This window comes from Drosophila suzukii, chromosome 2L, assembly GCF_043229965.1.
Source record: "Drosophila suzukii chromosome 2L, CBGP_Dsuzu_IsoJpt1.0, whole genome shotgun sequence".
Lineage (NCBI taxonomy): Eukaryota > Metazoa > Arthropoda > Insecta > Diptera > Drosophilidae > Drosophila > Drosophila suzukii.
In genome coordinates, this window is record NC_092080.1 from 7,311,967 (window position 1) to 7,331,901 (window position 19,935).

Sequence of the window (19,935 nt, forward strand, 5' to 3'; positions counted from 1 at the left end):
AGATTGTTTGAAGTCAATCAAAGCGAATATATATTTATCAATCAATTAAAATCCCCAGCACCACCAGAAGCGGAACGCCATGCGGATCCTTGCCTACCCAGCCCATGTGGCTCCAATTCCGTTTGTCGCAATGTGAACAATCGAGCGGAGTGCTCTTGTGCCCCAGGAATGTTTGGAGCCCCACCAAATTGTCGGCCCGAGTGTGTGATTAACCAGGATTGCCCATCGAATCGGGCTTGCATACGTCAAAGATGCGAAGATCCCTGTATCGGAATTTGCGGCTTCAATGCCGTGTGCTCCACTCAAAACCATCAGCCCAAGTGCAGTTGCATTGAGAGCTTCGAGGGTGATCCGTACACCACCTGCAGAATGCGTGAGAGTGAGTACAGATCCTTGGACTATTTGCTATCCTTTCCAGGAGCACGGATGTGTGCTCGAGACGCGCCCTTAATGTTAAATGTTCCTTTCAGTGGTGCTCTAGAAGTATTGGTATTGTGGTGTACATCTCATGCATGTTCCTCGTATTGTGTATATATTATGTCTTTCATCTATGTACCTATATATCTTTTATTATTATCTTTATTACTATTATTTAGTCTTAAGCCTGTTGTGTTTGTACATTCCTCTGTATGCATCCGCATTGCCTGCTTGCTATTTTCATGACCATGACAGTCGTGGTGCCAGATCCACCCTCTGATCCATGCTACCCATCGCCATGTGGTGCCAATGCCATTTGTCGTGTGCGCAATGGAGTCGGCTCCTGCACCTGCATCCAAAACTATTTCGGTGATCCGTACATCAATTGCCGCCCGGAATGCGTGCAGAATAGCGATTGTCCCGGCAGCCGGGCCTGTATCAATATGAAGTGCCGCGATCCGTGCGCCAATGCCTGCGGATTCAATGCCATCTGTCGGGTGGCCCACCACCAGCCGGTGTGCAGTTGTGAACCAGGTTTCACTGGCAACCCACTGCGCGCATGCGTCGAAAGACCCACAAGTATGACTTTATCCTGGGGTGGGTCGATTTCTGAGAGATAGTCCAGCTCCTGCTTTATATTAATCCTTATAAAGGACTTTTTTTAAATGTAATGAAAGACGAAAAACGTAATTCCAAATTATAAAAACATTAGTAGACTACAGTCCTCATCTCTGGTGTCAAATCGACCCACTCTTCCATAGATCCCTCGGTCCAGAATCCTTGATCTAACTGCTCTGTCCTCCCCCACATACAGATATGTACCTGCCCCTGCCAAAAGACCCTTGTAGACCCTCACCTTGTGGCCTATTCAGCACTTGTCATGTGGTTGGGGATCGTCCCGTGTGTGCCTGCTTGCCTGACTACATGGGTGCTCCTCCCAACTGCAGGCCCGAGTGCATGACCAGTGCCGAGTGTCCCTCGGACAGGGCCTGTATCAACCAACGGTGCAAAGATCCGTGTCCCGGAACTTGCGGCTACAATGCTCGTTGTCGCTGCACCAATCACTCGCCCATCTGCAGTTGCTACGATGGCTACACTGGGGATCCGTTCCACCAGTGCGTGCCTGAAAGAAGTAGGTTTTCCATTAGGTCTTCCCCCCAATAAGATAGACTCCAACTAAGAGTATCATTGTGTTGTAGAACCACCGCCAATAGCCGATCCCATTGTACCAGCCAATCCTTGCGTGCCATCACCTTGTGGACCCAATTCTCAATGCCAGGTTTCGAGCAGCGGAGCAGTCTGCTCCTGCTTAACCAACTACATAGGACGTCCGCCTGGCTGTCGGCCAGAGTGCAGCATAAATTCTCAGTGCCCGGCTAGAATGGCCTGCATCAATGCTCGATGTGCCGATCCCTGTATCGGATCTTGTGGAAACAATGCACTCTGTCATGTCAGCCTGCATGCCCCGGTTTGCATGTGCGAACCTGGTTTCTCCGGCGATCCGTTCTCCGGCTGTTACAAGATTATTGAGAGTAGGTTTTTGTGAGGGTTACCCTTAATGGTTAGATACTTACTGCCTCTTGCTTGCCCCGCCCATACAGCGCCCATTGAGGTGATCCAACCCTGTCGTCCCAGTCCGTGTGGCTTGAATGCCCTTTGCGAGGAGCGAAATCAAGCCGCCGCCTGCAAGTGTCTCCCGGAGTATTTCGGCGATCCGTACGTCGAGTGTCGCCCCGAGTGTGTCATCAACTCGGACTGTCCCAGGTCGCGTGCCTGCGTCAACCAGAAGTGCGTGGATCCGTGTCCAGGAATGTGCGGTCACAACGCCCAGTGCGCTGTCTTTAACCATGCCCCCAACTGCGAGTGCCTACCTGGTTACACGGGTAACCCCATCGTTGGTTGTCACCAGGTCCCTGAGATTCGCTGTAAGCTCTAGTCACGTTAGCAGTGATGGGAAGTACCTATGTAGAAGAGATTTTATAAAGAAGGAAGATAAGTGCTTTACTCAAAGTTATCGATTTGATAAAAACCTTCTTAGATATAAAGATTTCTAATTCGTTATCTACCAAATGTACCTTGGTATATCTTCAGCTTTATACCATCTTTTCTGTCTTGGTAGTACCTTTCCTTCACTGCAAGTTAGGCCCTTAGTTAGGAACATTATTAATAGCTGCCTTTACCACGTCTGTAGATCCCGACCCCATAGTACCCGAAAATCCTTGCCAACCCTCGCCCTGCGGCCTCTACAGCAACTGTCGTCCGGTCAATGGCCACGCAGTCTGCTCCTGTGTGCCCAACTACATCGGTTCCCCTCCCAACTGCCGGCCCGAGTGCATGAGCAGCTCGGAGTGTGCGCAGGACAAGTCGTGCCTCAACGAACGCTGCAAGGATCCCTGCCCGGGCACCTGTGGCAACAACGCCCTCTGCCGCGTGGTCAACCACAACCCCATCTGCTCCTGCAGTCCCGGTTTCAGCGGTGATCCCTTCGTGCGCTGCTTCCCGCAAGAGAGTAAGCATCCGCAAGGAGTCGAAGGAAGCTTAGCTTCGGCCAGCCGGAGATTTAAATTCCCCTGCAGAGATAATGAAAAGATGTTCCTTCTTATTCTGGGACCCTAATTATAATTCTTTGAATATGTTTTCCGTTCAACTAGTATCAAAAGCTTTTAAAAAAAAAACCGTATTATATAGACCCCTTCAATGTAAATTGGCCCATTATATATTTAAAGCTATCCTGCAGGGGTATTTATGCCAACCATTCACCGAATCATTTCTTCATCGCAGAGCTCTTTGAGAACTCTATTCATTCCACATCCTGCTTGACAACATTGCTCGCATCCTCTATATATATTTTTCCCATTATGTTTATTTCTTTTATATGTACTCTATGTATGGCTTATTATTGTGCATGATGATTATCTCGTACTTGGTGTAATGTGATGGTTATAAATGGTGAAAGTAGAGCGACCGGAAATCACCCATGATCGCATCAATCCGTGCGTTCCCTCGCCATGTGGTCCCAACTCTGAGTGCCGGGTATCTCCTGCCAATGAGCAGGCTGTCTGCTCATGCTTGCAACATTATGTGGGTAGGGCCCCGAATTGCCGGCCGGAGTGCACCTCGGACTCCGAGTGCCCCGGCAATTTGGCCTGCATCAATCTGCGCTGCCGGGATCCGTGTGTCGGTACCTGCGGCATCCAGACCACTTGCCTTGTAAATAATCATAGACCCATTTGCCGCTGCATTGACGGCTATGCAGGGGACCCATTCTCAGAGTGTAGTCCGAAGAGTAAGGGACCCGAAAGCCCAGCTTTCCAAACGCATACTAAACCGCTGACCTTTCCCCCACCCCTAGTTATTGTCCCGCCAGAGGTGGCACAACCCTGCAACCCGAGCCCCTGCGGCGCCAATGCCGTGTGCAAGGAGCGCAATGGAGTTGGCTCCTGCTCCTGCCTGCTGGAGTACAATGGAGACCCCTACACCGAGTGCCGACCGGAGTGTGTGCTCAATAGTGACTGCTCGAAGAACCGCGCCTGCCTCAACAACAAGTGCCGCGATCCCTGTCCCGGTGTCTGTGGCGTCTCCGCCGAGTGCCATGTGATCAATCACGCCCCCAGCTGCAGTTGTCCTTCCGGATTCACGGGCAATCCCTCGCAATACTGTCGGGAGATTCCAAAATGTAGGAAGTAGTTTCGAATAGGGTGGGTCGACTTTTTAAGAAACGATTATAGTTTAACAGTGCTGTTTAATCCAAACTTTTTTAAGTTCTTTGGAAACAATTTTAGTTTCTAAACATGTCTATCTGATCCTAACTTATTGTACAATCTGGTCTCATCGAATCCCTAAAGACCGACCCACTCTATAGTTCTACCTAATCCCCTAAACGGTAAAATAATGGTACCCCTGATTTTTAGTGGCCGCTCCCGTTGAACCATGCCGTCCATCGCCCTGCGGTCCTTATAGCCAGTGCCGTGAGGTGAACGGCCATGCGGTCTGCTCCTGCGTTACCAACTACATTGGCACTCCGCCCGCCTGTCGTCCGGAGTGCTCGGTTAGCTCCGAGTGTGCTCAGGACAGGGCGTGCGTGAACCAACGCTGTGTGGACCCGTGTACGGGCAATTGTGGCAACGAGGCCATCTGCAAGGTGACCAACCATAACCCGATCTGCTCCTGCCCAGCCGGCTACAGCGGCGATCCGTTCGTACGCTGTGCGCCATGGCAGGAGGAGCCGGAGCAGCCCAAGTCCAATGAGAATCCTTGTGTGCCCAGTCCCTGCGGACGCAATTCCCAGTGCCGTGTCGTGGGTGAGACGGGTGTCTGCTCCTGCCTGCCCAATTTCGTGGGCAGGGCACCCAACTGCCGACCAGAGTGTACCATCAACACCGAATGTCCCGCCACCCTGGCCTGCGTCAATGAGCGCTGCCAGGATCCCTGTCCGGGATCGTGTGGCTTCAATGCCTTCTGCAGTGTGGTGAATCACTCGCCCGTCTGCTCCTGCGACAATGGTTACACTGGTGATCCGTTCGCCGGATGCAATCCACAACGTAAGCTTGAGCTCAGAGTCCTTTCGAAACGAGTCCTAATCCCTTGTCCCAATCCGTCTCCAGCTCCGACCGTGCCCGATGAGCGCCTGACTCCCTGCCAACCCTCGCCCTGTGGCCCCAATGCCGAGTGCCGTGAGCGCAACGGAGCCGGCTCCTGTACTTGTTTGCCGGAGTACTTCGGTGATCCGTACAGTGGCTGCCGTCCGGAGTGCGTGGTGAACAGTGATTGCTCACGCGACAGGTCGTGTGTCAACCAGAAATGCGTGGACCCGTGTCCAGGTGTTTGTGGTCTGAATGCCCAGTGTCGCGTGTCCAATCATCTGCCCAGTTGCACTTGCCTGGCCGGATACACTGGAAATCCGTCAAGCGCGTGCCGTGAAATTCCTCAGTTGCCCCCACCACGTAGGTTCACCACTAGCCCCCCGCATGGTAACACAAACCAACTCATCCCACCTACCATTTTCCCAGCCGAACGGGATGAGAACCCCTGTAGACCCTCGCCCTGTGGTCCCTACAGCCAGTGCCGCGAGGTCAACGGCCATGCCGTGTGCTCCTGCCTTCAGGGTTACATCGGCTCAGCGCCCAGCTGTCGGCCCGAGTGCATCATTAGCTCGGATTGCGCCCAAGATCTTAACTGTCAGAATCAGAAGTGCGTGGACCCGTGTCCCGGCACTTGTGGCATCGAGGCACGCTGCCAGGTCATTAACCACTATCCCGCATGCTCCTGTGCCCCAGGTTTTACCGGAGATCCATTCAACCGGTGCACTAAGATATTGTGTAAGCATGATTAGCTCAAAAGGATGAGGAGTGCAAGCCAAAGGAGGGATAATTTTGTATTCTTTCATATAGCCTATTCTATCTTAAGAGTATGGTGTCTTTTAAATTCCCCTTAGAACTTATAAAATCCCAAAAGCACGGTATAAAATCCTATCCCCCACTTGGCTTGCCAACCCACCCAAGATTTCTACCTCCTGCATGTATATACACTATTTAATGTTTGATTTTCTATTCTCTATCCTTGTTTATTTTGTTTTATGTACACTTTACAAACCACTATCCAACTCTACTATCCTATGAACCTATGTATATGTTTGTCTAAATGTGCTATGAAACTACTTCAACTATCAACTATCTGGCATGGCTAAATGTGGCATGTAGTGGAGCCCCCACCCACCGATAAGTCCGGTAATCCCTGCATCCCCTCACCATGCGGACCCAACTCGAAATGCCTCGATGTCCGTGGTTCGCCTGCATGCTCCTGTCTGCCCGACTACCTAGGACGTCCGCCCAACTGCCGGCCCGAATGCCTCAGTAGCGCCGACTGTCCGGCCAATCTGGCCTGTGTGAACCAGCGCTGCTCGAACCCATGCGTCGGCGCCTGCGGCCTGCACTCCGTGTGCACGGTCATCAAGCATCGGCCGGCATGCGAGTGTGTGCCTGGTTACACCGGAGATCCCTTCTCCGGCTGTGCGATCGTACAGCAAAGTAATATACCCCTGGTTGCTGACGAATTTTTGGTTCATCACTAACTTGCATATCCCACTTTCCCTATCTCGCCTCTAGTTCCCCCGCCGGATGAGCCCAGGAATCCCTGCAATCCTAGTCCCTGTGGAGCTAATGCCATTTGCCGGGAGCGCAATGGAGCTGGCTCTTGCGCCTGCCTGCCGGAGTACTTTGGTGATCCGTATAGCGGCTGCCGCCCGGAATGTGTTCAGAACGACGACTGCGATCGCTCGCGTGCTTGCATCAACAACAAGTGCCAGGATCCATGTCCCGGAGCCTGTGGCATCAATGCCGAGTGCAGGGTCTTGAATCATGGACCAAACTGCAACTGTTTCGATGGCTACACCGGAGATCCGCATCGCTCGTGCTCGCTGATCGAGATGGTCACCAGACGGCCGGAGAACCCATGCCAACCCTCACCCTGCGGACCGTACAGCCAGTGTTTGGACACCAACAGTCATGCGGTGTGCAGCTGTCTGGAGGGCTACATTGGAGCTCCTCCTAGCTGCAAACCAGAGTGTGTGGTCAGTTCGGAGTGCCCTCAGAACAGGGCGTGCATAAACCAGAAGTGCGAGGATCCATGCCGCGGATCGTGCGGTAACAATGCCAAGTGCCAGGTCGTGAACCACAATCCCATCTGTACGTGCCAGCCCGGCATGACGGGAGATCCGATCTCGGGCTGTGAGCCCACTCCTGAGGTCAAGAACGTGGAAAACCCGTGTGTTCCATCGCCATGTGGACCCAACTCCGTTTGCCGTGAGATTGGCAACCAGGCCGCTTGCTCCTGCAAGACCAACTACATTGGACGACCGCCGACTTGCCGACCGGAATGTACCAACAATGACGAGTGCCAGAACCATCTGTCCTGCCAGCAGGAGCGCTGCGTGGATCCGTGTCCCGGTTCGTGTGGCAGCAATGCCATCTGTCAGGTGGTGCAGCACAATGCTGTGTGCTCCTGCGCCGATGGATACGAGGGAGAACCGCTCTTTGGCTGCCAGCTGATCCCAGCAGTGAGGCCTACTGAGTCACCGACCTCGCCCTGCGAACCCTCGCCCTGTGGCCCACATGCCGAGTGTCGAGAGAGGAATGGAGCTGGAGCCTGCTACTGCCACGAAGGATTCGAGGGTAATCCCTATGATGCCCAGCGAGGATGCCGACGAGAGTGCGAGAATAACGATGAGTGCTCAGCTGTCCAAGCCTGCTCTCGATTCAAGTGCGTCGATCCGTGCAACAATATCTGCGGCGACTACGCCATTTGCACAGTTGACAAACATGTGCCCACTTGTGACTGTCCGCCGGGATACACTGGAGATCCGTTCTTCAGCTGCAAACCTGTGCCGGTCACGCCTCGTCCTCCCTTGAATCCATGCAATCCGTCTCCCTGTGGACCCAACAGCAACTGTCGTGCCATGAACAACCAGGCGGTGTGCTCCTGCCAGGCAGGATTCATCAACCAGCCGCCTAACTGCAAGCCCGAGTGCGTGGTCAGCGCCGAATGCGCTCCGGAAAGGGCCTGTGTGAACAAGAAGTGCGTGGATCCCTGTCTGCACACCTGTGGCATCCGAGCCATCTGTACCACCAAGAACCACAGCCCCATCTGCACGTGCCCACGTACCATGACTGGAGATCCGTTTGTCGAGTGCACTAGAGTTGGTAAGTTATTTAAGCGGTTTAATATTTGAATAGATTTTAAATGTTATAAACAAAATAACCATATTTTGATCAGACCATCTCTATAAGATCTGAAGACATCAATCGTTTTCATAAAAAAAGTTAGTGGGATCCATAGTATGGATTCCATACTCTTAAACGAATATAGATTTTAGAAAAAAGTATTACATGTTAAGCTTATATCAAAATTTTATAAAAATTCCTACAGCCATCACGAATGACAATACGACACCGTCGCCGGAGCCCGCATCATGTGTACCTTCTCCTTGTGGACCAAACGCCAAGTGCCAAATCGTGGGCAACAGTCCGGCCTGCTCCTGCCTGCCCAACTTCATTGGAGCCCCGCCTCGCTGTCGTCCGGAGTGCGTATTGAACTCTGAGTGCGGACCCACGGAGGCGTGCATCAACCAGAAGTGTGCCGATCCCTGCTCCGGATCCTGCGGATTCGAGGCCAAGTGCCATGTGCTCAACCACCTGCCCATCTGCAACTGCATCGATGGCTACGAGGGAGATCCTTTCGTGCGTTGCACCAAGAAGGAAGAAGAAAGAACTCCACCACCGGTGAATGACCCATGCAACCCTAGTCCGTGTGGTCTAAATGCAGACTGCTTTGCCGGAGAGTGTCGCTGCCAGAATAACTACCAAGGAAACCCCTACGAAGGATGTCGTCCGGAGTGCACACTCTCGGCTGATTGTCCCAGGGATAAGGCCTGTATGCGCAACCGCTGTGTGGATCCCTGCCCAGGAATCTGCGGCAACAATGCTATGTGCGAGGTGATGAACCACATCCCAGTGTGCTCATGCGTGCAGGGCTACGAGGGTGATCCGTTCGTAAACTGTCGTGTGAAACCCGTCGTAGAGGACCCTATAATTGAGGCCTGTTCCCCATCGCCCTGCGGATCCAACAGCCAGTGCAGAGATGTCAACGGACATGCGGTGTGCTCCTGTCTGGAGGGCTACATCGGAGCACCGCCTCAGTGCCGTCCCGAGTGTGTAGTGTCCAGCGAGTGCTCCGCCCTGCAAGCTTGTGTCAACAAGAAGTGCGTGGATCCCTGCGCCGCTGCCTGCGGCTTGGAGGCCCGCTGTGAGGTCATCAATCACAGTCCGATCTGTGGCTGCCCACCTGGCCGAACTGGTGATCCGTTCAAACAGTGCGTGATTCTGCAACCTGTTCCCGCACCGGATGTCAAGACACCTCCTCAAGATCCCTGCGTGCCCTCGCCCTGCGGACCCAACTCTATCTGCAAGCCAGATAGGAATGGACCCGTCTGCCAGTGCCAAGCCGAGTTCTTTGGCTCACCGCCCAACTGCCGACCCGAATGCATCATCAATCCGGACTGTCAATCTACACAGGCGTGCATCAACAACAGATGCAGCAATCCCTGTCCAGAATCCTGCGGAACCAACGCCGAGTGTCGTGTCATAGGACACGCTGTGTCCTGCTCTTGTCCACCTGGATATGCTGGCAACGCCTTTGTCCAGTGTGTGCCGCAGCAGGAGGAGCCGCCGAAACCATGCCAGCCATCGCCATGTGGAGCGAATGCCGAGTGCATTGAACGGAATGGAGCCGCTGCCTGCAAGTGTATTGATGAATACCAGGGCAATCCCTACGAGGGATGTCGCCCCGAGTGCGTACTAAGCTCCGATTGTTCCACGGACAAGACCTGCATCCGCAACAAGTGCCAGGATCCTTGTCCCGGAATCTGTGGATTGAACGCCCAGTGCTATGCTGTGAACCATGTGCCCAACTGTGTCTGCAATGACGGCTATACTGGAGATCCGTTCGCCAGTTGTCGCCGAGTGGAGGTCTCTACCCCACCACCAGTTGCAGATCCCTGCAATCCATCTCCTTGCGGAGCCAACAGCAAGTGCAGGGTGGCCAATGGTTTGGCCGTATGCTCCTGCCTGGATACCTTTATTGGAGCTCCACCCAATTGCAAACCAGAGTGCACGGTCAATGCCGAATGTCCTTCGAACAAGGCGTGCCACAAATTCCGCTGCGCTAATCCTTGCGCCAAGACGTGCGGCCTGAATGCCAAGTGCGAGGTGATTAACCATAATCCGATCTGCAGCTGTCCACTGGACATGACGGGCGATCCATTCTCACGTTGCTATCCAGCTCCTCCACCGCCGCCTCCGGGACGCGATGAGCCTGTACGGAGACCATGCCAACCATCGCCTTGTGGATTGAACTCCGAGTGTAGGGTGCGCGACGACCAGGCCTCCTGTTCCTGCCTGCCCAACTTCATTGGAGCTCCGCCCAACTGCCGTCCCGAGTGCGTTGTGAACACGGATTGCTCGCCAGACCGAGCTTGCATAGCCGAAAAGTGCCGCGATCCCTGCGATGGATCCTGCGGCGTGGACTCCGAGTGTCGTGTTCAGAACCACCTGGCCATCTGTACCTGTCGTGGCGGATTTACCGGCGATCCGTTCGTCCGTTGCATCGAGTTCATCGAAGAGACCACAAAGTCACCGCCACTTTCCCAGGATCCGTGCGACCTGCAGCCATGTGGATCGAATGCCGAGTGCAGGAATGGAATCTGTACCTGCCTGCAGGATTACCAAGGAGATCCGTACACCGGTTGTCGCCCAGAGTGTACTTTAAGTACTGATTGTCCACCTACCAAGGCTTGCCTGAACAAAAAGTGTGTTGATCCCTGCCCCGGAGTTTGTGGTCAGAACTCGCAATGTGATGTCTCCAACCATATACCCATATGCAGTTGTCTGCAGGGCTACACGGGCGACCCGTTTGTCCACTGTCGCCACGAGACGCCAGTGGCCAAGGATCCATGTCAACCAAATCCCTGCGGACCCAATTCCCAGTGCCACATTTCCGGTCAGGGACCTGTGTGTGCCTGTCAACCGGGAATGCTTGGCTCACCGCCCGCCTGCAAACCGGAGTGCATTGTCAGCTCGGAGTGCTCGCTGCACACAGCCTGTGTGAACAGGAAGTGCGTGGATCCCTGCCCCGGTGCCTGTGGACAATTTGCCCGCTGCCAGGTGATCAACCACAACCCGTCATGTTCCTGCAACACTGGATACACGGGCGATCCGTTCACTCGCTGCTACCAGGAGGAAAGAAAACCACCACCGACCCCAGAGAACCCATGTCAGCCATCGCCTTGCGGACCCAATTCCGAGTGCAAGGTGCTGAATGGCAACGCAGCCTGCTCGTGTGCCGCTACCTTTATTGGAACGCCACCCAGCTGCCGACCAGAGTGCTCCATCAATCCGGAATGTCCACCGACCAAGGCCTGCATCCGCCAGAAGTGCTCGGATCCGTGTGCGAATGCCTGTGGATTCAATGCCCGCTGTAATGTGGCTAATCATCAACCCATCTGCACCTGCGATGTGGGCTATACTGGAGATCCGTTTACCGGCTGTCAAAAGGAACAAGGTAGGACCCCGTTTTCATTTACTTAGTTGTTAGGTCAGGGCGTAAACCAGCTTATAAACGATAATATATGGTTTTGGTTGCTCACTGGGCGCCCAGTACAACACTTGCTATTATTAAAATCAAACAAAGAAGCCGCACAGCCAAAACAATTGTTTACGCCTTGAAAGATTCAAAAGAATGTGAAACTATTAAAGAAATCCTCAGTATTGGCTAACCAAAGAAAATAATGGAAACTCAGTGAAATTCCCCTGTTGCTCAAGACCTAAAAACCCTTTAAAGCTATGTTTCACATTCGTTATAAGCGCATTAGAATAAATGAGAAACAATAAGATGATAAACAATTACAATCGTTGTAATTGGAAATATATGTTTTGCACTATTTGTTGGCACTTGTGTTTCACTTTATCCGCGTTACTTATTCTAATGTGCTTTTAGGCAGCCTGTGTTTACCTCACAATATACATTCATTAAAATCTATGATTACCGCACGCACAGGCACAATGCATTGCAAATTAAGAAGTGTACCAGTTATGTTTTTATTCACTATAAATCACAATGCACTCAAAATGCAAAATGCAAATTTCAATTCAGCACACACTCTGTACGAATTGTCTGAGTGGCTGTGCTGTTGAAAGTGTCTGTATGCTGGGATAGTCAAAGATCTTAATTAGTTTTAGTCAATTATTTATTTGCTTTTTACTGCCCCTAACGCCTCAATTACAATATGCAAACTTGCCACGCCTTATTGCTTCCTTATATACAACCTTTAATGCCTTTACACCAAATCACCCGCCTTGAATTTTGCCTTTAACCCTTGATCATATATCGTTGTTGCCCCCAAAAGTATTACCTTGCGCCGCCCCTAATGTTGTTGTATTCGATTTGGGGGATAATCCTTGTGAAATGCTTTTACCTAATTCGATATTTGGCCCAAAACACAAATGCCCCTGACTCCGCATTCGCTTACTACCCAACAAATTGATCCTAACCCAACTACCCGAAATTGAGTACTGCGTTGTTGATTTGACCCCAATCCAAAATTCTGCCTACGGAACGCCAAAGAAATTAACCTAGTTCTAGTCGAAAACAAACCAAAAACCGCGTTAGCACTTAATTAGAAAATTACAATTGTATAACATTGTAGCGTATTGTTTAACAATGAGCAATAAATCAAATGATATAACCCCGCAAAGAGACACTTGTTTTACTTACGACACATAAAACATAACTCAAGGCCAATTCAATTGGCACATCGCACTTACATAACACAGCCAAAGCACTTAGCACAAAGAGTTTAACCAGACTAAATAAAGCGGTTTTCGAACCGCTGCACCAGAACCGCAAAATCCTTCGATTGAAGCGATTTATGCCAACACCTAACTTGTAGTTGTACTCTAATCCGCCACAATAATACCACAACTGCAATCGGATTAATCTGCTGAACAAAACCAACGCCAGGTGTGTTGTATTGTACTAAAACCGATTCACTCGAGAGCAATTAATGAAAATCTCTGTCCCCTCTCTCCCTCTTTGTTTGAATCCTTTTACCCCACATAGAACGCATTGTCAATGAGCAGGTGACCCCCTGCGAACCCAATCCCTGTGGCTCAAATGCTGTGTGCCGCGAAAGAAACGGCATTGGGTCCTGCCAGTGCCTGCCCGATCATTTTGGTGACCCGTATCAGTCGTGTCGTCCGGAGTGCGTCCGTCACTCGGACTGCCCGTCCAACAGGGCGTGCCAGCAGCAGAAGTGTCGCGATCCCTGTCCAGGTACCTGTGGCACCAATGCGGACTGCAGTGTGACGAACCACCTGCCTACCTGTACTTGCCGCACCGGATACACGGGTGATCCGTACCGCTACTGCCATGTGGAACCACCCCAACGTAAGATAGAACACTCTTAATCCTCTCTTTTTTCGCCCCTGACCTTCGACCCTTTCTAGTCCCTGCCCGTGTGACCGAACCCAGCCAACCCTGTCGCCCCTCACCATGTGGTCCCAACTCCCAGTGTCGCGAACTCAACGGTCAGGCCGTCTGTTCCTGCCTGGAGCTCCACATCGGTCTGCCCCCCAACTGCCGGCCAGAGTGTGTATTGAGTACCGAATGCCCCACCGATAAGGCTTGCATCAGCCAACGTTGTCAGGATCCCTGTCCAGGAACTTGTGGCATCAACGCCGAGTGCCGAGTGCGTAGTCACAGTCCTCTGTGTCAGTGTCGTCAAGGTTTCACTGGTGATTCCTTTACCCGCTGCTACCCCCTGCCACGTAAGAGTTGTCCCTCAATCTCAGTAAACACCCAGTTAATGGTAATCCCCAACTTAGCCCCACCACCAGTAATCGAACGTGTTGAGCGTGACCCTTGCCTGCCGTCACCATGCGGTCTAAATAGTCAATGTCGCAATGTGCAAGGTGTGCCATCCTGTTCCTGTTTGCCGGATTTCTTGGGGGCTCCGCCCAACTGTCGACCTGAGTGCACCATCAGTGCAGAATGTCCCTCCAATTTGGCTTGCATACGGGAGAAGTGTATAGATCCCTGTCCCGGTTCCTGCGGCTATGCTGCCGAGTGTAATGTGGTTAACCACACGCCCATTTGCGTGTGTCCAGCTGGCTTCACCGGAGATCCGTTCAGCAGCTGTCGTCCAGCACCACCTCCTGAACCTACGCAGAGTAAGAAATGGAAAGAAATCCTTAACATGACCTCGCTAAACAAATCAACCCAATCAATAGACGAATACGTGGATCCCTGCAACCCATCTCCGTGTGGCCCGAATGCCCAGTGCAACGCTGGAGTCTGCACTTGCCTGACCGAATTCCATGGCGATCCCTATTCCGGCTGCCGGCCCGAGTGCGTTTTGAATTCCGACTGTCCTCGGGATAAGGCTTGTCATCGCAGCAAGTGTGTTAACCCCTGTCCGGGAACTTGTGGCGAGAATGCCATATGCGATGTAATTAATCACATACCCATGTGCAGATGCCCGGAACGCACTGCTGGCAGCGCTTTTATCCGCTGTTCTCCTGTCCAGAGTACGTCGAAATGGTTAATCTTCTTAGCTTCTGCTCCTCTAACAACCACACCACCCATAGTTTCAGTGACCAATCCATGCCGACCCTCACCGTGTGGTCCCAATTCTCAGTGCCGCGAGGTTAATCAGCAGGCAGTGTGCTCGTGCCTGCCAAGCTTTATTGGAGCTCCACCTTCCTGCCGACCTGAGTGCACCTCAAACGCGGAGTGTGCACCCACCCAGGCTTGTCTCAACCAACGGTGCGGAGATCCCTGCCCGGGAACATGTGGAGTGGGAGCCAACTGTGCTGTTGTCAGCCACAGTCCCTTCTGCACTTGTCCTCCGAGGTTCACGGGTAATCCCTTCATTCGTTGTCAGCCACAGAGTAAGGAAATTGTTTCGGCCCAAAAAGAGACACCTTTTCAAGAGTTTCCTTTCCCAGTTGAAGCTCCTGTTCGTGATGTCACTCCCGTTGATCCCTGTCGCCCATCTCCCTGTGGACCCTACTCCCAGTGTCGCCCAGTGGGCGAGGCTCCTGCCTGTTCCTGTCTGGAAACCTACATCGGACGACCTCCGAACTGCCGCCCAGAATGTGTTACAAGTTCGGACTGCTCAAGTCAACTGGCCTGTGTCAACCAGAAGTGCGTCGATCCCTGCCCGGGACGTTGTGGCATTAATGCCGAGTGTCATGTGGTTAGCCATGCAGTGCAATGCATCTGCCAGCAGGGCTTCAGTGGAGATCCGTTTGTCCAGTGCCGACCAGAGATCGCATATGAAAATGAAATTCGCACTCCGTGCAGCCCAAGTCCATGTGGACCGAATGCCGTGTGCCGCGATCGAAATGGAGTTGGATCCTGCCAGTGTCTGCCGGAGTACTTTGGAGATCCCTACGCGGGTTGTCGCCCGGAGTGCATGCTTGACTCGGATTGTCCCTCGAATAGGGCTTGCCAGCAACTCAGATGCCAGGATCCCTGCCCAGGAACTTGTGGTCAAAATGCCAACTGTCAAGTGGTTAATCATTTGCCACAATGTACTTGCCTCACCGGATATGTGGGTGACCCATACCGCCTATGTAATCGACTGCCAGAACGTAAGCAGCAATCAGGTTCACCCTATTTCCCCTTACTAAAGTCCAACATTTTAGCACCACAAAACGAGTATGTTAATCCCTGTCAGCCCACTCCTTGTGGTCCCAACTCTCAATGTCGCGTATCCAATGAGCAAGCGGTATGCTCCTGCCTGCCCTTGTTCGTGGGAACTCCACCTTCCTGCCGTCCAGAATGTACCATCTCCTCGGAGTGTCCTGTGGATAGGGCATGTGTTAATCAGAAGTGCGTGGATCCTTGCGCAGCGGATACTTGCGGAAACAATGCCATTTGCAGGGTTCGCAACCACAGCCCCATTTGCAGCTGCATTAGTGGCTACACTGGCGACGCCTTCACTCGTTGCTTCCCCATTCCACGTAAGCCTGATTCTAGTCACCCTTGGGTTAAAGATAGTAAACCATACCGTACCACAGCGCCGATTGTTGAGACCAAGGACGAACCTCTAAGGGATCCCTGTATACCAACACCCTGTGGTCCCAACTCCGAATGCCGCAATATTAACGGAGTGCCTGCCTGTTCCTGCCTGGCTAACTTTGTTGGTCAGGCTCCCAATTGTCGCCCAGAGTGTACTATAAACTCGGAATGTCCTAGTCAACAAGCGTGTATCAACCAAAAGTGCCGCGACCCCTGCCCCGGAGCCTGCGGTCAAAATGCAGTTTGCAGTGTCATCAATCATACACCACTTTGCGCCTGCATCGATGGTTACATAGGAAATCCATTCACCAACTGCAATCCCAAACCTCCAGAACGTAGGTGTTTTAAGAGATTTCAAAGATCCTGTGATGGCTTACCCCCTTCGATACTTTTCCCTTTCATAGCTGTAGCACCACCAGTAGCCGACGATCCTTGCAACCCATCGCCCTGCGGAGCTAATGCTCTTTGTCGAAATGGCCAATGCTCGTGTATACCCGAGTACCAGGGAGATCCGTATGTCTCTTGTCGCCCAGAGTGCGTTCTAAACACAGATTGTCCCAGAGATCGGGCCTGTGTGCCCAACAAGTGCATCGATCCCTGCCCCGGAACTTGTGGGGTTAACGCCCTGTGCGAGGTTACCAACCATATTCCCATTTGCCGCTGTCCAGAACAAATGTCCGGTAATGCTTTCTTCGAGTGCCGACCCGTGCCGCCAGCAAAGATTCAAAATCCCTGCCAGCCATCGCCATGTGGTCCGAACAGTCAGTGCCGCGTGGTCCAACAGACCGCAGTCTGTTCCTGTCTAGCTGACTATGTGGGCAGTCCACCGCAGTGCAGACCGGAATGTGTGACCAACTCTGATTGTTCTGCCGATCAAGATTGTCAGAACATGAAGTGTCGCGATCCCTGCCCTGGTACCTGTGGCTTCAATGCCCTCTGCAACGTGGTCAACCACCGTCCCTTCTGCAGCTGCCCCTCTGGCATGTCCGGAAATCCCTTCGTGAGCTGTCAGCAGCTAAGTAAGCCACCTTGGTTCTCGATTAATCCTTCTTCCATGCTCAAGTCTGACGTTCTTTCAGTTATTCGCGATGAGAGACCACAGAATCCCTGCCAGCCTTCACCTTGTGGGCCCAACTCCGAGTGTCGCGTATCGGGAGAATCGCCATCCTGTTCTTGCCTACCCGAATTTGTGGGTGCGCCGCCCAACTGTCGACCCGAGTGCATTTCGAACTCTGAGTGTCCCACAAACCAAGCCTGCATTAATCAGAAATGCGCCGATCCCTGTCCAGGATTGTGTGGTCAAAATGCCAATTGTCGGGTGTTCAGTCATAGTGCCACATGCATGTGTGACAGTGGCTTCACCGGAGATCCGTATAGTCAGTGCAGTCCATTTAGGGATTCACCACCTGAAGTTCTGCAGCCTTGCAATCCCAGTCCATGCGGCGTGAACGCCAAGTGCGAGGAGCGTGGTGGTGCAGGGTCCTGCCAGTGCCTGCCTGATTACTTCGGAAATCCCTATGATGGTTGCCGTCCTGAGTGCGTTCTGAACTCTGACTGCCCCTCGAATCGGGCATGTGTCAACCAGAAATGTCGCGACCCCTGCCCGGGTACCTGCGGCCAAAATGCCGAGTGTCAGGTGGTCAATCATTTGGCCACTTGTAATTGTCTGTCTGGTTACAATGGAGACCCGTACAGCTTGTGTCGCGTAATAGTCGACGAGCCACGTAAGGATGTTTGCCAGTTTGCTCTAGGATGTCGTGACCAACGTTGGTTTCTTTTCTAGCTGAACGCGTTTATGTGAATCCTTGCCAGCCTTCTCCATGCGGTCCTAACTCGCAATGCCGTGAAGTCAACGAGCAAGGAGTTTGCTCTTGCTTGCCAGAGTTTATTGGTAGTCCACCCGCATGTCGTCCGGAGTGCACCAGTAGTTCGGAGTGCGCCGCCGACAAGGCTTGTGTGAACCGCAAGTGTGTGGATCCCTGTCCGAATGTTTGTGGTCAGCAAGCCGAGTGTCGTGTGCGTAACCACAATCCCATTTGCACCTGTCTCAGTGGATTCACGGGTGATCCATTTACCCGTTGTTACCGCCAGCCGCGTAAGAAAACAGAAACGATTCGAAATTCTCTTCGGGTTACCATTAAGAATAAATCAATTCCAGCTCCTCCTCCGGTGATCGAGCGTGAACCCCTTGACCCCTGTGTTCCTTCGCCTTGCGGAGCGAATTCTCAGTGTCGCGAGATTCACGGCACTCCATCCTGCTCCTGCCTGCCCCAATATCTGGGTACTCCACCCAATTGCCGTCCTGAGTGTTCCATCAATGCTGAGTGTCCCAGTCATCAGGCCTGCATTAATCAGAAGTGCCGCGATCCCTGTCCTGGCTCTTGTGGCCTCAACACCCAGTGCAATGTGATTAACCACACGCCCATCTGCAGTTGTGTGTCCGGTTACGTCGGTGATCCATTCAGCGTTTGTAATCCTCAACCAATACCAGAGAAAAGTAAGACCTATCCCCAGCCAAGACTGAAATTTATAAATCACATCCTACCTCTTAATAAATCAGTTCGAGACCCACTTCCTCCTGAGGATCCCTGCAACCCATCGCCCTGTGGCTCCAACGCCCAATGCAACAATGGAGTGTGCTCTTGTTTGGCGGAATACCATGGTGATCCTTATACCGGTTGTCGTCCTGAGTGCGTCCTGCACACAGATTGTGACCGTAGTAAGGCTTGTGTCCGTCACAAGTGCGTTGATCCCTGTCCAGGTGTCTGTGGCACTAACGCGATATGTGAGGTTCTGAACCACATACCCAACTGCCGCTGTTTAGAAAGAATGGAAGGCAATGCCTTCATTCAGTGCAGCCCAATTGCACGTAAGAAGACCTTACCCCAAGACCGCCTCCTTTCTAGTTACTATAAAAGTCACCAACCTTACAGAGCTCGACGTCGTGCAGAATCCTTGCCAGCCCTCACCCTGCGGACCCAATTCTCAGTGTCGCGTTGTCAACCAGCAGGCCATCTGCACCTGCATCACGCCCTTCATTGGAAGCCCGCCATTCTGTCGTCCGGAATGTACCACCAACTCGGAGTGTCCCTTGAACCTGGCCTGTCGCAACCAGAAATGCAGTGATCCCTGTCCCGGCGTTTGTGGTCGCGGTGCCCAGTGCCATGTTACCAATCACTCTCCATTCTGTCGCTGCTTGGAGCGTTACACGGGTAATCCGTTTGTAAGTTGCCAGCAGATCATCGAACCACCGGTTCCGCCACCAAGACAAACCTGCCTGCCATCACCCTGCGGACCATACTCCCAGTGCCGTGAAGTAAACGAATCGCCATCCTGCACTTGTCTGGCGGACTACATTGGTGTACCACCCAACTGTCGACCCGAGTGCGTGACCAGTTCAGAATGTCCCACGAATCAGGCCTGCATTCAGCAAAAGTGTCGCGATCCTTGTCCTGGACTGTGCGGTCAATCTGCAGAATGCAGAGTCCTTTCGCACACGCCAAGTTGCGTTTGTCCGGAGGGAATGGAAGGTGATCCGTTTACTCTGTGTACAGTGAAGAGGATTCAGCAACTGGACCAGTTAGATCCTTGCAATCCCAGTCCTTGTGGAATCAATGCGCGCTGTACCTCACGCCAAGATGCCGGTTCATGTCAGTGCTTGCCAGAATACTTTGGAAATCCGTACGAGGGATGTCGCCCTGAGTGCGTCCTCAATTCGGACTGCCCATCGAACAAGGCTTGCCAGCAGCAGAAGTGCCAGGATCCCTGTCCAGGAACTTGCGGTCAGAATGCCATCTGTAATGTACTAAATCATGTACCCAGTTGTAGCTGCATAACAGGATTCTCCGGCGATCCGTATCGCTCGTGTGTCCCAGAACGTAAGAC

The 19,935-nt window shown here is 52.5% G+C and overlaps 1 protein-coding gene across 31 annotated transcripts in view; it reads left to right on the top strand.

Moving 5' to 3' along the window:
* Positions 1-19,935, top strand: part of dpy (fibrillin-like protein dumpy) — a 135,048-nt gene that overhangs the window by 85,624 nt on the left and 29,489 nt on the right. For 16 of the 31 annotated variants that reach the window (XM_070999601.1, XM_070999600.1, XM_070999599.1 and 13 more), the window contains 26 exons: positions 59-379; positions 673-996; positions 1,232-1,549; positions 1,617-1,949; positions 2,019-2,342; positions 2,609-2,926; positions 3,377-3,703; positions 3,770-4,093; positions 4,329-4,958; positions 5,022-5,360; positions 5,427-5,735; positions 6,117-6,443; positions 6,522-8,114; positions 8,341-11,529; positions 13,087-13,413; positions 13,473-13,793; positions 13,851-14,195; positions 14,256-15,620; positions 15,675-15,992; positions 16,050-16,385; positions 16,455-17,069; positions 17,130-17,774; positions 17,834-18,145; positions 18,209-18,547; positions 18,611-18,919; positions 18,984-19,928. In XM_070999601.1, coding sequence (XP_070855702.1) covers positions 59-379; positions 673-996; positions 1,232-1,549; positions 1,617-1,949; positions 2,019-2,342; positions 2,609-2,926; positions 3,377-3,703; positions 3,770-4,093; positions 4,329-4,958; positions 5,022-5,360; positions 5,427-5,735; positions 6,117-6,443; positions 6,522-8,114; positions 8,341-11,529; positions 13,087-13,413; positions 13,473-13,793; positions 13,851-14,195; positions 14,256-15,620; positions 15,675-15,992; positions 16,050-16,385; positions 16,455-17,069; positions 17,130-17,774; positions 17,834-18,145; positions 18,209-18,547; positions 18,611-18,919; positions 18,984-19,928 — 15,153 coding nt within the window. The remainder of the gene's footprint in view (positions 1-58; positions 380-672; positions 997-1,231; positions 1,550-1,616; positions 1,950-2,018; positions 2,343-2,608; positions 2,927-3,376; positions 3,704-3,769; positions 4,094-4,328; positions 4,959-5,021; positions 5,361-5,426; positions 5,736-6,116; positions 6,444-6,521; positions 8,115-8,340; positions 11,530-13,086; positions 13,414-13,472; positions 13,794-13,850; positions 14,196-14,255; positions 15,621-15,674; positions 15,993-16,049; positions 16,386-16,454; positions 17,070-17,129; positions 17,775-17,833; positions 18,146-18,208; positions 18,548-18,610; positions 18,920-18,983; positions 19,929-19,935) is intronic. The other 15 variants (XM_070994250.1, XM_070994254.1, XM_065868961.2 and 12 more) reach the window with 6 other exon arrangements.